Source organism: Tubulanus polymorphus, chromosome 9, assembly GCF_964204645.1.
Source record: "Tubulanus polymorphus chromosome 9, tnTubPoly1.2, whole genome shotgun sequence".
NCBI lineage: Eukaryota > Metazoa > Nemertea > Palaeonemertea > Tubulaniformes > Tubulanidae > Tubulanus > Tubulanus polymorphus.
The window spans coordinates 3,027,253-3,045,278 of record NC_134033.1 but is presented as its reverse complement, the minus strand read 5'-3'; the positions used below and the strand labels follow the sequence as shown (position 1 = coordinate 3,045,278).

Below are 18,026 nucleotides of genomic sequence, written 5' to 3'. Positions count from 1 at the left end.
AATCGATTGTGATCTCAGTGATTTGTGTTTGAATTCCAATTAAACAACGGAAATCTGATTGCCAGCATCGAATGTAAGTATTCCAATATTTGTTTTCGGAGTTTCAATGCTTATTCGACTTGAAGAGATTCGAGTTACGAGTAATCTAACGATTTATCAGATATAAACAATCGAAAACATTTGCTTCATTGCATATTGGGTCATACAATCCATATCGTATATGTTGTAACCCGCTTTAATCGTCTGACACTAAAACCGTTCTAGATTCTGTATTTAGACGCGAGACAAATATGAAAATATTGAGAAATAACTAAAATTGTGGATTTGTCACCTGACGCTCAATAACACAAAACTTTTGCAGGGATTTACTGAAACTGAAGTGTCCGTTCAAACTTTTAAATTGGCTTTAAGTGCAAAACCAATTCTAAACACATTTGACCTGGTCCAGAGTTGATACGGGCAATTCGGCAGTATAGGAAGGTGGGCTAGACTATAACGGGCACCGAGGAGTCGAGTAAAGGTTTGTGAAAGGTTGCCAATATATATATATATATATATATATATATATATATATATATATATATATATTTGAATGAAGTGTGGGTTTGACTATTTCACGGAATGGCTTCTTATTGTAATAATGTTACAAATGTGTAAATCACCGGTTCCGGAGATTGTGGTTCTAAACAATGCAACAGATGTCGCCTTCGCTAATTTACACTTGTCGTAGAGTTTTCTCAGGAGACTCAGGAGGTTAGCTCGGTGGGCACAGGACGGCGCTCCGGCCCACAGACTGATGGAGGTTAGAAACTGACTTTCACCGAGATGGTTATCGCGCTTTGCGTCCTGTCAGACGTCAACTTCACTCACAAATCCTCAAGCTCGTGCCACTAATTTCCCTATTAACTGAATTACTGTAGAGATTGATTTAAAAGTTGAAATAATCTGCCTTAATAACTGGTATCTGGCTGATGAATGGAGATGTCATCAAGTTTAGCGAGCAGAGCCTCATCAGAAATGATTTTGTCCCAGAAACCGTTTTTACATTCGAATAAACTTTGTACAATTTTGAATAAAAGTCATGTAGGAATCAAGGTTTCAAGGTTTCAAATTTGTCATTTTATTTAAATCTGCAACAAGTGTAAATTACGAGTCTCCTTTATTTTGATAATTCTTGCTCAGTCACACGTATAAAACCAATAAACCAAATACAATACATCGGAATAGTGAAGCTGATCTTTGAGTGAATACCTGGCTTAGTTGAATAAAAAGTTTTATAATCAGTTTATTATCTTCGGTTATAAATATATCCGAAAAATGACATCTGTTGCGTTTTCTAAGAACCACCCGGTAGAGTTTGGATGCTGTAACGACGCTTTGCTCATCCGCTGGTGCTGTATAAGGACTTCTCTCCGCTGCTGGTTCAAGGTTCCGATAATGATACATTTGAAAATGTCGCGTTCCTCTAGGTAAGTGAAGTGTTTAGCGATTTGAAATAGTCAAAACCAAGAAAGACACTTTCGAAATAATGCATTTATCTATAACCATTTCGAATTCTCTTGAACTTCGAGTGTTTGGTGTGTTGACGAAACCCGTTATTTCGGTATTTCTATGAAAAGTTCATAAACCCGACCTAAATTGCAGAAATCGAATTCTTTATTTCAAACACTTTATTTTCATTGAACACACACGCAATGAATTTCAGTATTTACACCTCGCATATCTTCAGGTATTCCACCTCCTCACAACGTTATTCACTTATACTACGACACCCTACAAAACAAATAGCATCAACATTTTAAAAATATGCAGGGCATATTTTATGAAAAGGTGGTTGTGGTTGTTAGGCTTTAGACACGTCAGTGATACCTTTTCAACGTGTATTTCTAACTCAAATTCGTTTTAACAATGTCTTAATCTCTAAACCTAACCCTAAGCAGAACGCCGTCCCCAAATATGTGGAACTGCATCACGAAACGGCCTAGATAGTGGAAGGCGATGGAGGGAGACGTGTTCGCGCCGGTGGAGGGAGACTCCGACTATTTCGTGTTCACTCAAGGAACAACTCGAAAGAACTTTGTATCAATTGCATCAGGTCAATTTCAGCTTCACTTCAATGTATTTTACTGATTTTATACGTGTGACTGAGCAAGAACAATAAGAGAATAAGTAATTTACACTTGTCGCAGATTCAACCAAAATTACAAACTTAAAACAGAACACAATAACATGATATGATTTATTTTTCACTTAAAGATAACAATGAAATAAAGAATGCCGAGTTAACATCAATAAGTGAGGGTGCAGTCACAGAGCTCACAGGCTGTAACAACTTTGGACCAAGCCAAGTGGTTTCCGCAATGGTTTTCCACGGTCATTTTATTCAAAATCTGCCATCATTTTTTCTAAGAATACTCTCACTAGCTTTATTTACTTGCAGAAGCCGATTCGTCGCTGGAGACCAGAAAGGGCCATCACAAAATAGCTATGTCTTCATTCATTCGGCTCACTGAGAAAGTACAGTCAACATCGCTTAAGTCTTCTTTAGTTGAGAGAATCGTTAAGATGATGACTTACCGAAAGAACGTATGACAAATTAGTCCAGAGAATTGTAAATACAAATACTGATGTAGTGTGATGACTTATCTGATAATGACTTAAGCGAGGTTGAGTGTGTAGTGCCAAAGTGATTAGTCTGGTAATCGAGGGGATCATCTGTTGGTCGGAAATTGCAAAAACCATTTTAGTAAAAAAGTCTATTTCTGTCATGAATTGGCCGGTGGGCCGGAGCGCCGTCCTGTGCCCACCGAGCTAACCTCCTGAGTCTCCTGAGAAAACTATACGGCAAGTGTAAATTAGCGAATGCGACATCTGTTGCGTTGTTTAGAACCACAATCTCCGGACCCGGTAACTTACATATTTATACGCATTATTACAATACGAAACCATTCCGTGAAATAGTCAAACCCGAACTTCATACCAGTCGTCATAACCGGATTAATCGTCCTTGACCGATCAGAGATTACATTCATAATTCCAGGCAAGCAGACGATCGAAACTAATTTGAATCAATGATTTAGGACAAAATTGCGACCACCTTCACAAGCCTTCCCAAGCCTATAGCTCGACTACTCTCAGGTGCTGTATGAATGTCTCGGACGATTGAACCGGTTACAAGTTGAATTTACAAGTAATATTTCATTGTCCAGTTTTATGGAATAAATTTCAAGTTTCCTTTATCTGATAAATGGTTTTACATAGGACTCCTCTTAACTCAAATTTGTCAAAACCGGCAAGTGGAATTATCATTTCAAACTTTAATACAAATAATTTAGAACCATAACAACAACAGAATATCAAGAATATCAATCAGGTTTTTCTAACACCTCAAACATTAATCACTGGTCAGAAATTGACTCGAGTTAAGAGGAATGTTAGGAGTCTAATGTATCTGAAATTGCTGTAACGAGGACCAATCTGTTTGATAGATAGGCTTAAACTCGACCTAACCTAAGTTTCCTATACGAAAAACTGTTAGAAATTCTACTCACCAATTCATGGATTACTTCGATCAGTCTTCTGTTTGTTACTTAGAAGATATGACATCCAAGCAGGCTACAGCACTGAGCTCTGTTGGTCCAGGTTGGTTAAGTCCAGCACATATTGACAGCAATCGGGTCTGGAGTAATCGAGGAATGTCTGTATTCCAAATATGTATTCGTTGATTTAGTCCGCAGCAGGTATTGACAGCAAACAGGTCCCGAGTAAGAGAAGAAGGCCTGAAGTCCACTGTGTATTAGTTGATTAAGTCCAGCACGCATTGACAGCAATCAGAGGAAGTAGAGCTTCTCTGAAAAAACGTAATGATCACCGTTATGATTTTTAATTTGACTCGATACAATCCGTTATATCCAGTATTATAACCTACAAATCTACTCACCACCAATTCAATTCTGTGTGGAGAATCATAGATTATTTTGAAACCAGCGTTGGTTTAGTCAGCCCCGCGGTATTGGAAGCAATGAGGTCCTCAATGAGGATTGGCTGATCTGAAAAAGAAAACAATTTCATATTTTACAGTTTCAATTCTGACCGATGAATCAATATTCAAGTAAAGAAGCCCGAGCCCTTATAGCTTATAGATTTACAAAATCCCGTTTAAGATTCAACTCACCTAACCTCACGTAAGGACTGGACATATATACGCGTGTATATAGTGAATTCAACGTGTGTTAAGAATTAATCCTCAGAATTGGTTCAATTCAAATCGAACACGTATTACACGATTTCAAAGACCGAGGACAATAACAGGACACGATATGAACTGAGTTTGTCGTAATGCGGTTCAATGGACACGACCACCACTGGCTACAAAATACCACTGAACTACAAACGCGTGGTTCTATGATAATACGTACCACACCCTCTGTACTATTCTAACAAACTGAAACATGTTCATTTCAAATACAATGAATAAGAAGTGGACCAGTGGGTATCAATAATTCATTAGCTGGAGGATAAATCGGTCAAATATAAGAAGTGGACCAGTCCTCATTAGAATGCACAAGAAATATCTTAGAACATTTCGCACTACATTTCAAAAAATCAAATTTCCATTGTGTATGAATTGTCGCTGAATTCGAAGAAAATTCTTAGAACTATTAGCGATAGACTGTTAACTAATGCCTCGATCAAAAATCATTCCCAGGCCTAGCTCATTCTCAGACCTAGCTTATTCCTAGACCTAGCTCATTCCCACCACACCTAGCTCATTATCAGACCTAGCTCATTCCCGACAGACCTAGCTCATTCCCAGACCTAGCTCACTCCCAGACCTAGCGCATTCCCGCCAGACCTAGCTCATTCCCAGACCTAGCTCATTATCAGACCTAGCTCATTCTCAGACCTAGCTCATTCCCGCCAGACCTAGCTCATTCACGCCAGGCCTAGCTCATTCCCAGACCTAGCTCATTCCCGCCAGGCCTAGTTCATTCCCAGACCTAGCTCATTCTGAGACCTAGCTCATCCCACCAGCCCACGAATTGTTATCGCGGGATAAAACGAAAAAATACCGTTTTATCGCGAAAATGAACCCACAACATTTCGGTTTTTACTGACAGCCATCATCAGGAATAGCGGGACTTTTGCGCTTCAGTCCTGCCAGCGGGATTGACGAATCTTCGACGGGGTGTGTACGATGAATCTCTGTTTATCAACTACCGAGTCACTGGTTCTGCTCTGTTAGAAATAAAGAGATGTTGCGCACGTAATGTCGCGCTAGAGAGTCGCCATATACGTAAACAAAAAAAAAGATAACCACAGTATTTACGAACGTTCTTAGTTAAGTTCGACTCCCAGAGTTGAGATCAGTATTTCGATACATGGATTATCAATGTTCGAACTCAGTATGCTCGCGTTCCCAGCGGTACATGCCCTGTGGCGGTTCTCGATGAAAGTTCTGTTCTGGTTGGTGTAATAGGCCAAAAACACCGGGGTGCCTTTTGCTCAAAAGTTGATTACAGTTAACCAATGGATGGTCAGGCGTCCCGAGGAATTTTCATAGGGGTTCAAATTAGCATCAATCCAGCATCCGAGCACAATGTCTGGTGTTTAGTGGACATCCCCCTCAGTAACTGGCCCCGGAATGTTCTCTCTCCTCTCCGATGACGAACTAATGAGAAATACACGTCTTGTCTTTCGTGAATTAGTATTTATTGATATCAGTCAGTATCGGGAGTCGTTTGAATGCAAACTGCTGGCTGCTGAACACCGAAATCTTGGTAATCCAAATCTACAAAAAAAATCAATTGAAAATTAACATACCGGTACGTGAACTGAACAGAGCAAGGCGCATCTTTGAAAGCTGGCCGAAGGTCGACCTTGCGACGCGACGCGATCGTCGCGTTGCGTCACAAGTGGCTGCACAAGTCGGTTGCGACGCGATTGTCAGCGACTGTGTGCGACTATTTGCTCTCCAGTCGCAAGAGCGCGTAGATCGGTTGCGATGGTCGCGTCGCGTCGCAGAAAGTAGAACATGTGCGACTCATTGCGACTGGCGTTGCTGCCAGTCGCAACCCGTCGCTGGCAGTCGCAAGGTAGCGTAGGTCGGTTGGTCGTTGCGACGCGATCGTCGCTGGCGGTCGCAGTAAGTCGCGTCGCAGTGAGTCGCAAGCCGTCGCAAGGCCGACCTACGCGCCCGGCTTTAGATAGCTGGGCGTAGGTCGGTCGTATTTGGCGGCGTAGTAATTAAGAATGGTATTTCCATCGAAATTGTGTTAAATCGGGTGGTAGATTTCTAACGGATTCCTGTAAGATCCGCCTACACTCACTCCAGCCGGTAGTACGGCCGACGACGTCGTAGTTGAAGATGGACTTGACCTTGACCTCGATGACGCCGTCTGCGGGTACGTCCTTCATGATGAAGAACGCGCCGTATTTAGCGCGTTCGGTCGTTCGCCACGCCTCTTCTCCCGGCCATCGGTAATTCACTTCGTAAATGGCATTTCTAAAGATAAAAAGAAAACTGACTTGAAAGTTTATTGACGACTTGAAGAATAACCCACATATTGTTCGATATTGTCGACAACGAATGATATACTATGAATGATATATTATCAAGGATCAAGAAAGTTATTTCTAATTTGAATATATCGACAATATTGAACGCCAACCAGTCCAGCCCCAATATCAATGACGTAGTACACACATCCACTCCCACAATATCCCGATTACCATTAAAATTCGCCATCATAAGGGTCATCTTAGTTCTATAACCAATACAATAACTTAAGGCTAGTCTCAAGATTTAGGAACACTTGTACTGAAGGTACGATGCGCAACTGATCCCGGAACGCCCCAAAATTTTTGTTGTAAAAATCTTCTTTCTTTGAATATGCTTCTACGTAAAAAAATAAAACACACAGTTATATGAAGAAAAGTCTATTTTCTAACTGCTTCGGGGTTACTCCTAAAACTCCATCATCAAAGAAACTAAAAAGAAAAAATGCTTCTACGTGCATCCCTCGGAAGAACTATTTCCATACCTGTAATTGTGAAATGTTAATTGCGTCCAGAATTTGTTTTTCTCGGTGAATCGGTACTGTATGTTACCGCGAACAGGACACGGCACCATTTTCCACGAATTCGGGATCCAGCCCGACGGAAGCTGCATCGCGATATCGAAACCACCTTCAACAAAAACGAAATAAACATCATCGATCTATAAAACCAGGGACGTCTCATTACATTTCCCTGATAAAACCAACGAGGGATTTCTGGTTAATTTTATGGGCCCAAGAGACCGGTTCCGTAGTCAGGACTTCAGACCAAAAGTGGTCATAACCCTTTGGTGCCCAACCGTTTTTCCCTCAAAAGGTCTTTTGTGCCCAAGGTATATGGCCGATGCAATTAAACAACGAGCTAGGATACTACTAAAATCATCATAACTTTTTAAATTATGAAGATAGACAGATAATCTTTACACCAAATGAAAGGTAACTTTCACAGCTATCAGATAATGCAGAATAACATATTCCATATATATGATTACCCCAAAAATAATGACAAATCACACCTCATAAAAATTTTTAAACTTCATGAAGAAAATACAATATTTTTTTGGCAAAAGTATATCTAAATGTCAAATAAAGAAACAAATCACACAAAATGGTATATTTCCTAAGTTATATCCAAAAATCAAGCCATTTCCTCAATAAAGAAAAGGGTTAAACCTTAACACTGGTCTTAAATTATTAGATTGGCTATAGAATTAAGTTTGTCTTGGAACTGTTGTGGAGTTGCTTTCGGTTCTCCAACAATGTTGCGGGGTTGAATTTCTCAACCAATTGTTGTGGGGGCCACGTTGCGTTCTCCCCTCGTGTTGTCGTTGTTGGTTCCGATTAATCCGATAAGTGATATCCCTCTGACTCCAGAATAATAACAACTCATCTCGTGGGTCTACGTTCTTTCTTTATTTTCCCGCACAATTCTTATTCCTTCCTACAGCTCGTATTTTTAGGCTTCTCCGCCACTCTCGCATCTCTCTTCCCCTTACTGTGCTGACCCTCCCTTTTTATCTTATTTCATGTTACTCGTGACGTATACTTCTACATATGTTATACGTCACGAGTTTATTACTTGTTTACTTCCTAGCCATACCAGAGCTCAAGGCTGCCGCTATAACCAGCAACCCTACGCAGATACTCACGTCACTTTCACCTATCTTCTATTCAGTGTCTTGTGTGCGACGTAAGCATCTACGTAGGTTGTTTACTAACTTCAGCCACTGCCCTGAACTCTGGCTTCCCTCCCTCTATGCAAACTACTAATTTATCACCCCAATACTATCCTCCTCCCCAGACGATTGGTCCCCAATCGCCAAAAATTCACAAGACCCTATTGTAGTTTCCCAAAAAAAAAAAATCTTTTCAAAAGTGCACAGGCTTCAGAACATCATTTATAAGCAACATCTCTTACAACTTAAAGCCAGCCGCAGGGTAATGAAAATTACACAAAACCTTCAGAACATCAAGACTAATGATACACAACCACCATTCCGTACATCAATTTACAACACCTGTAAAGTAGCCATAAATCACAATTTCTGACCCTTTCCCCTATTATCCCATCCCGCATAACTTCTACCTAAACTAAGCAACACACCCCACTCATCATCAGTTCATCTGATTCATCAACGAGACCTACATGGACCCCATAGAATTTTACGGTAAGCAAAAAATATTTCTAAATACTTATAAACTTAACACACGAACTTTATCTAAGGGAAAGTAATCATCTACAAATATCAAATATGAGACTCTTTTCATCAGTAATATATAACAATTATGAGGCATGTACATCTGTATATTGATCTTACATTTAATGAGAACAAGCCTATACAATTGTAGTCATGCAAAAAAAAACATATCAAACACAACTTCTCAAATAGCTTTCATAGACAATCACCCATTTCTCTATATCCACATTTATGTAGTCTAATAATTTAACAATATATGACCAACCACTTCAACTTTCTGACTCTTCTCGTTCTCGTTATCTTTACCAAAAAAAATAATCAGTGTGTGCAGCCTAATTTGTCTTTAAAATTACCATTGCAAACACGTCAATTTCCCACTGTCCAAACTATCAGCCGTTACCTTAACCGATATCAGATGATTTGTCAAACCTGTCCCGACCCCAATCAACGACGTAAATTAATACAGATGCCAGATACATCATTTAGTTGATTATTATGTGCCCAGCACACGTTGGCAACATACATGCTCAACAATGAATTCACAAACAATTTCATAATAATTTTTCTATGTGTACGTAACATAAAGGTAAGCCAAAACATACCAAAAATGAATATACCGCATGCGTACATTCGCATTATTGAGATATCAGCTGCTAGTCCCCACCCATTTCCTCAGAAAGCACATTTATCCGTAGTCTAGGCAGGGATAACATGAACTGCTATTTGCGGCTTGGAACCGTTGAAATAGACAGGCAGGCCGCCATATATTAATGGAAGGATGTCATAAAGTGACTACAAAACTCATTAAGATGCATCACCCAAAAGTTAGGGAAAATTCCTCTGGACACTACTCATTCAGTGCCATTCAAACAGCCGATTCTCAAAAATTAACTTTAACTCCTGGGCCTATGGTCTTCCAAACCACCCACATCTGATATTCGAATTGTTCTAATTCCTTCCCGCAAATCAGGGGATATAACCCCACATGTAAAACGGCCGACGCATCATCCTGTATATAAACCGGTCAAGACGGACTGAAAGTTCGGAAGAAAAAAAAATAGCGCTCACACATCCCTGCAATCTACGACCATTCAGTTAAGATACCCAATCTACCGAATAATACTTATCATACTTATTGTATTACGCAATGAGCAACCCTTTACTTCTAAAAAACCAATCCCCTGAATGGCCATTTCAGCATACCTAACAAATAGCTGTATCGTGACATTTCTCATTTCCGTATCATCCCCCATGTCACGCCTTACCGGAGTAAATAAAATCTATGGATAAATAGGGAACCGGCCGACGAATCACCCATTTGGTATTTCTTGATATTCGACCCTAATAATGCCCAACATATATATCCAATCTCTCCCCGAGGCCAGCCACTAAACATTATACTGTTTCAAAGGATCTTCAGAATTCATCCTTCGGGCTCTAATCCCCCGTATTATTCCGGACCATCCCTAGAGCATCCCTTACCCTTCATCCAGGTCCCTGGTCCACCTTAATTCATCTCATATAAACTACTCTATTCAAACCCCCTCCGGTAAGATTCACCACTGAGCGCCCAATCTAACCTTTGCACAGTAAACATATTCTATACTAACTCGCGATACTCATTATATTTCTTAAAACCACATAAACACCACAGTTATTTGTTAGGTATATACAGGCAGTGAGCGCTTTCAACTATCGTTACACTGATAACCGAGTGGCTTACCTAGACTAATAAATCATTCTTTCGCGAAATACCATCCAGCAAATTTAGTAAACTATAAAAGATTTACGTAGTGCATATTTATATCTACGTAGATACAATAACCCAGCACTCAAGCAACTTAAAAACGCTGAGTATCATTCTACAAAAGCAATCAAAACATGCAGAAATACATATCATATTATTTACAATTACTATAAGCCGCAATCGTAGTCCGTTGAACGTCTCCAAGGTCGATTTCCCGTAGCAGATCTATGAACTGTCCGATGATGAAATGCGTTTGTATAATGCCTCTAATACTCCACTGTTTTTCATTTATCGCGCTATGATCGCAGAATTACTTCGTTTCCGAACGCCATTAAGTCCGTTAATTCACACGAATCTAAATTCGGAGTCATAAATTCAATTTGCTGCCATGTAAAACGTAGTGTCCAAAACACGATCTTACGAAAACGCCACACCAAATCGGATAATTCAATTAATTTAAATATGGAAAGAAACAACTACTTTCCGCAGTGGAAGCTCTATAATTCATTTCAACTGAATCTGACGATATGAAGATTACATATTTCTCGAATAAGACAAACAAACAGCTATTAAATCCAGACGGGAATGATTTTTATACACAGATCGAGTTATCCGCAATATTTCAACTTAACCCGCGGTAGCGGTCCGTATTTCATGTAATTATAACGGTTACGGAATGCAACGTTCATCTTACACTTTTACTTCACCCCTGCTCACTCACCAAATATACAGGATCGCTTGGCAGCGAGAGGTGCAGGATACACCACTGTTCTCCACCAATGTTGTGGAGTTGCTTTCGGTTCTCCAACAATGTTGCGGGGTTGAATTTCTCAACCAATTGTTGTGGGGGCCACGTTGCGTTCTCCCCTCGTGTTGTCGTTGTTGGTTCCGATTAATCCGATAAGTGATATCCCTCTGACTCCGGAATAATAACAACTCTTCTCGTGGGTCTACGTTCTTTTCTTTATTTTCCCGCCCAATTCTTATTCCTTCCTACAGCTCGTATTTTTAGGCTTCTCCGCCACTCTCGCATCTCTCTTCCCCTTACTGTGCTGACCCTCCCTTTTTATCTTATTTCATGTTACTCGTGACGTATACTTCTACATATGTTATACGTCACGAGTTTATTACTTGTTTACTTCCTAGCCATACCAGAGCTCAAGGCTGTCGCTATAACCAGCAACCCTACGCAGATACTCACGTCACTTTCACCTATCTTCTATTCAGTGTCTTGTGTGCGACGTAAGCATCTACGTAGTTTGTTTACTAACTTCAGCCACTGCCCTGAACTCTGGCTTCCCTCCCTCTATGCAAACTACTAATTTATCACCCCAATAGTATTCCATCAATTGTAGTGAGCAGTCCTGATTTATTATATACTTGAATTAACGGGTTAGAGATGTTCCAATCTGATATTTTGTAAACTTGCCAGAGTAGCTTCGACTTCAAACTACTTTCAATTTCAATACGTGCTTTGTTAGTTTTAGTATAAAACGATGAAGGCGGATGTCCGGTTTGTTCTCGTATAAGAGCTATAGGTTCACTGGTGCTGTTCCATCCGTCGGAAATTTGAGGACGAGTTTTCATCGGATCCTCACCTGGTCTTAATCTGAAATCTATCTGTATAAACGTTAAATTCATTGCAAACCCGTCTGGCATCCCGATCCATTCTAACAACAATTTACATCGGAGGGTAGAAATCATGAATTCATAACCTGTTTGAGTTGGTAATTCTTTTACTGCATGCTTGTGACATGTATATACAATTTTCAAGTGACTCTGTTCTTCAAACCGATATATGATGTTAACCCGACTACCTCGCGCTCCATCGACGTTACTCCTAAACAACAACGAAATCAAACCGTTACTGCGGATATCAAGTTGTTTTCTTCCGTTAGCGCAGAGTTTGTTGCCGGACTCACCGACTAGAAGGTAGTTTTCGTTACAGAATATCGACGGCTCGATGTCGTAGTAAACTTGAACGAGAAAACTTCCCGGTAAAGAGTTGTTGACGAACCAACGACATTCAACACAGCGCACTAACGACGGATAGTTCGGTGAAACGATGTAACCAGACGTAGAATCGACGGAGTATTGAGTGTTGTTACAAGATGAACTGACTGTAACAGACGCGGCTTCCTCGACAGATTTTGCGCGATCAGCCCGCGTAAATATACAGTCTCCGCAAGCGATCAGTAAAACTACGAACAACGCTTTCATTCGCTGCATATTGAACACAATTCACGCTTCAAAACAAACACATTTCTAACTATTTCTAAGTTTGCGCGACATTTCTCATAAGAGTGGCTGCAAAGTAATGACGAATTCGCAAATGTTTAAAGTTGACGAATTAATTGAGTCCAATTATTTTGTATAAAAACTCTCCCATCAAACTGGCGCCAGTCACGTATTTGTAAAACTTTCATCTGTTCTCGGTTTCGCTGTAATTACCGCGGTTTCTAAATTTAGACGTGCTTCAATATATCGTGTCTATAATCGTGTGCGATTATTTCGCTAAAAATATTTACTGTCGCTCCCGAACTGCGTTTTGATAACCGAACCAGTTTTTGATAATGTTCGATGATATTTTCTATATTAACTTCAGAATATTCTGCGTCTCTGTAAAACACTTCGTCAATATCTGTTTTGACAATTCACACTCTACAGTCAATATAATAACTGAGTTGTAGCTAGATGAAGCGTATGGATATCTGATTGTGGCGGGTAAGGTCTTGTTCTGTGCAGACTTTTTGAGGAAACAACTCAATCCAAGTAAGACGACGATGACAGCGGTAGAATAGAAACCGTGCTTATAACGAACCAACAAATACAGCAAATACCGATAACGTATTTCGGCGTTATAATCGGACTTCTAGAAAACGGGTTGACGATATTTGAATATCTCTAACGCGTTAGAATTAAGAGAAAAGTTAAAGTAGCCTATATTTATTCATCTTGACTTGAATTCATAAATACAAATAACAGTATTTCCTGCTTGGCTGCTGCTGTTGCTGCTGTTGCTGGTGCTAAGACAGTTCTAGCAAGTTACAGACAATGGGTATTTGATTTATTGAATGGATTGCATATTTCCTATGATGATATCATCTTAATTCATTTTATTTGATGAAATCAATTGCAAATAGTTCTAAGATTCGTGCTTGATTCCAGTGACAATTCGAGTTATAGACAATGGAAATGTAATTAACAGATTGTATTGCAAAGTGATTTTTCAGTTAATTCAATTTTGAAAGGATTTAATTTACTGTATAGAAATATCATTTTAACGAGGACTGTTAGAGAATATCTGATATTAAATCTACTTCATATATTAGTTAGGTTTCTGAAGTTAAGATACTAACAGGGCCAGTCTGGTATTATCTAGCCAGTGGTGCTCGTGTCCATTGAACCGCATTATGACAAACTCCGTTCATATTGTGGCCTGTTCTTGTCCTCGATCTTTGAAATCATGTAATACGTGTTCGATTTGAATTGAACCAATTCTGATGATTCATTCGTAACATACGTTGAATTCACTATACACGCGCATATATGTCCAGTCCTTATGTGAGGTTACGTAAGTGAAAAGGGAGATCTATAAGTTTTTTTCCACTAATTTAGAGACTAATTTGCGAAGTTGCCGAGGGATGCTTTCGACAATTCACATCTCGTGTAAAATTAGTCTACTTGACTCCCTATCTCTGGGATCTCACTCGGGCATCCAACCTAAACTTAAACATTGATTCTTCCAGTCGGAACTGAAATATGAAATTGTTGTTTTTCAGATTAGCCATTCCTCACTCAGGACCTGATTGCTGCCAATACCAGACTCCAGGCTTTTCTAAAAAATCCATGATGCTTCACACATAAATTGGTGGTGAGTAGATTTGTGGGTTTTTGATAATGGATATAACAGATTACAATGTGCATGTATCGAGTCAAATTTAAAATTATTATTGAGATCAATACTGTTTTTCAGATATGCTCTACTTCCTCGGGACCTGATTGCTGTCAGTGCGTGCTGGACTTAACCAACAAGACGGGACATATTTTAGTGCTGTAACTTGGGTGTCAAATCTCCCAATGAAACGATAACTGATCGTTATAATCCATGAAGTTCCACTCATGAATTGGTGAGAAGACATTTTAATTCCAATTCTAAATGTCAAACTTAAGTTAGGTCGGATTCAAGCTGATTCAAGTCAAATTAAACACCTTAGTTGCTTTTTCAGAGAAGATCTTCCTGAGCAGGATCTGATTGTTGACTAAACCGACAAATACACTTTCCAGATTCCAGAACTTCCTCACTTCATCAGGACCTGTTTGCATCAAGTGTGTGCCGACAAAAACAACCTGATCTGATAGATGACTCATGTGAGCTGAATGATAAATCTCTTCGAGGAAAAGATAATCGAAAAATGCTCACATAAATCGGTGAGTAGAAATTATAAATTATTTCTCTCTAGGAAACTGAGGTTAGGTTTAATCTTAGGGTATTTCGTGTTCATTCACGCGTGACGAGGGTTGATATACAAACTACCATCGTCACTAATTGAATCATCCAAGAGAACTTCAAATATTTGTTTTTTTAAATGATGCCCTTTCGCCAATTTCTCGGGACATGTTTGCTACCGTTTCGATTAAACCAACCCAAATCGCGACCGGAAGACTCAAACTCTTCCGGAATAAACTAAGGAGCTCCACACGTCACATGATTCATGGCGAGTAGACATTTTGTGGAGTCGAAATATTTAATCACCATGATTTAATTTCAATACACTACAGAGCTGTATGATATTGTATAAAAACTTATGTTTCGCAATGAGCGCAAATTTATCGCACCAATTGGGACCTCGAGGGACCGCCACGAAATGAAAACTAGAAACTGGAAACTTCTTTATTGTGAATGACACAATAAAATAATTAAACTAATTCGGTCATGCGATTTCAAACGAACTCAACTAAGTTTTAGGATTTCGAGTTTCAACCCCGATTTATAGATAGGCAAACATTATACAGGGACTCGTGTCAAACTGTTGTTTATTTACTGGATGTCGTCAATCCTAGTCGTCGTTTATTGCGTTCACGAATAGATTTCATATCGATAGTAAGTATTGTATAAAGAAGCGGATTCAGAGACGAGTTGATCGGTAAAAATAGAACGGCCAGCCAAGCGGCCACCTGGTTCGGTATCTCGACCGAAAATACGGCGCAAAACTGAACGATTATTATCGGTAGCCAGCAAAATAGATTACAAAGATTGATTACTAGACTCCTTCGTGCTAAAACCAGTTCGGTAGGATCGGCTCTACCCGAGCCCGACCTACTTCCAGATACGAGTCTATACATCTGAGCGTACGTCGTCATTATCGTAGCCAATATGGCCGCATTAAACAAGGCAAAAATAGCGAATGAATAGTGCCAGCCATTGACGTCGATCGTCAGTAAATTCATAGGCAAACAAACTCCGGTTGTACCGTAAAAATTGTGTCCGAAGTAAGACGACGATGACAGCGGTAGAATAGAAACTGTGCTCATAACGAGCCAACAAATGCAACAAATACCGATAACGTATTTCGGAGTTATAATCGGACTTCTAGAAAACGGGTTGACGATATTTGAATATCTCTGACGCGTTAGAATTAAGAGAAAAGTCAAGGAACCTTCGCACGAAACGGCGACAATAACCCCGGAGAGACGGCATAATAAACTATCCGTCCAGGTTTCAGAATTCAGATAATAAACGCCTTTGAACGCGTGGTCAGCTCCCGCGATCAAAAACAAATAGACCGACATCAGAAAATCACAACCGGCAATATTTATGATGAGGATGTCTGAAGATGTGTTACGTGTTCCGGAGGATTCCATCCGCAAAGCTTGAACGCGAAATAAGATAACGATACTGTTAGCGAGAAAACTGAAAGATGCGATCATCCAGATGATGGCCCTCAGTACAGCGTTACCCATCAGGTCAGAGCAGGTCGAAAATTGATCAGCTTCGGGAAGACATCGGTCAACATTCGGTGCCATGCAGCAAAATTTGTAAGCATCCGAAGCGAGGTATTTTAATGATGTAAGATCGCCCAGAACGTTTCTTTTTACGAATATCACTTCGGAATTGTTGACGAGGTCTAGAATTTCTAGTTTAGTCAGTCCAGAAAAAGCATAGCTAGAAATATAACGAATTCTGTTACTGCTGATATTTATCGACTGTAATGCGGATAAACCTTTAAATACATTTTCACCGAGAACCGATATAGAAAGTCGGTGAAGATCGAGAACAATCAGTGACGCCAGACCTCGGAAACTTCCGTCTTCTAAATGTTGCAGCGGATTTCCGATAAGAAATAGTTGTTTTAAACCGATCAAACCTGCGAATGTATTAGCAGATAATGATGTTATGCGGTTGTGAGTAAGGTCTAATGCGTATAGATTATTTAGATTAGAAAACGCGTTTGGAACGATGTAAGACAAATTATTGCCCGAAATATCGAGAAAACGAAGATAAATGAAAGAGTTGAACGTCGACTCGTTAAATACGACTCGGTTATTCGACAAAATCAAAACCCGAGTTGATTCTATAAACCGACCAGTAATATCTGATAAAAGAGCATTTTCACAATCGATGAAATGACCCCGGCAATTACAACGCTCAGGACACGTGACCTTACAGAATGACTCGTCATCCGAGTTATGTTTACAATTTACGACTCCGTCGCAAACTTCAGATTGCGGAATACATCGGTTTTCCTGGCCACATTTAAACATTCCCGGACACGACCAAGTCTCGCAGTTTCGTTCATCTTCAGAATTCGGACAATCGGATCGACCGTCACAAACGTGTCTGATCGGTATACAGTAAGATGCCGGACATTTTACAGTACCAGCCGCGCATTCGAAGTCATTACACGCGAGTATATGTTCAAGATTTCTACATACCGGAAAACCAATCGGCGTCCTTTCTAAAATACACCTTTCGTATCGGGAATAACAGCGAGGAGAATAGAACGAACATCTTTGTTCATCCGATTCCTTGCACAGATCTGTGAAACGAGTCGTACAGTGATTGTCATTATTACAGTAAACCTCGGGATTCACTGTAATATTAGTGACCAATTCGTCTTCTTCGAGACTTCCGCTACAATCCACGACACCATCCCGGTACAACTGAGAACTAATACATTTACCGTCCGCGCACGAGAACCCCTGACAAATTTCGGCAGTGCATCCGATCTCATCGGAACCGTCTTCACAGTTGGCTAGTCCGTCACATCGTTTATAACTATCGATACATTGGTGATTGGAACAGCGATATTGCGTAGATAAACACGGTGGATGATAGCACGAGTTCTCATCCGAGCCATCGACGCAATCTCTAATAAAGTCACAGAAACCGCTAATCGATATAACCTGTCCATCGTTACAGCGGAACTGACTGTGTAAATTGATATCCGTACAATCGAGTTCATCTTCACCGTGTTGACAGTCGTGTCTGGTATCACATACGCGATGGTCGCTGATACATCT

At 40.0% G+C, this 18,026-nt stretch overlaps 1 protein-coding gene and 1 long non-coding RNA gene across 2 annotated transcripts in view; both read right to left on the bottom strand.

Moving 5' to 3' along the window:
• Positions 1-1,163: 1,163 nt before the first annotated feature.
• Positions 1,164-4,052, bottom strand: LOC141911223 (uncharacterized). Its single transcript, XR_012619993.1, has 3 exons — positions 3,941-4,052; positions 3,552-3,850; positions 1,164-1,773 (listed from the first exon to the last, which is right to left on the bottom strand). It is a non-coding gene; the product is annotated as an uncharacterized LOC141911223 (long non-coding RNA).
• A 1,639-nt stretch (positions 4,053-5,691) lies between these two features.
• Positions 5,692-18,026, bottom strand: part of LOC141911224 (uncharacterized) — a 45,006-nt gene continuing 32,671 nt past the window's right edge. Inside the window, exons 3-5 of the mRNA XM_074802205.1 lie at positions 7,044-7,188; positions 6,330-6,505; positions 5,692-5,791 (exon numbers count right to left, since the gene is read on the bottom strand). Coding sequence (XP_074658306.1) covers positions 5,721-5,791; positions 6,330-6,505; positions 7,044-7,188 — 392 coding nt within the window. The 3' untranslated portion in view covers positions 5,692-5,720. The remainder of the gene's footprint in view (positions 5,792-6,329; positions 6,506-7,043; positions 7,189-18,026) is intronic.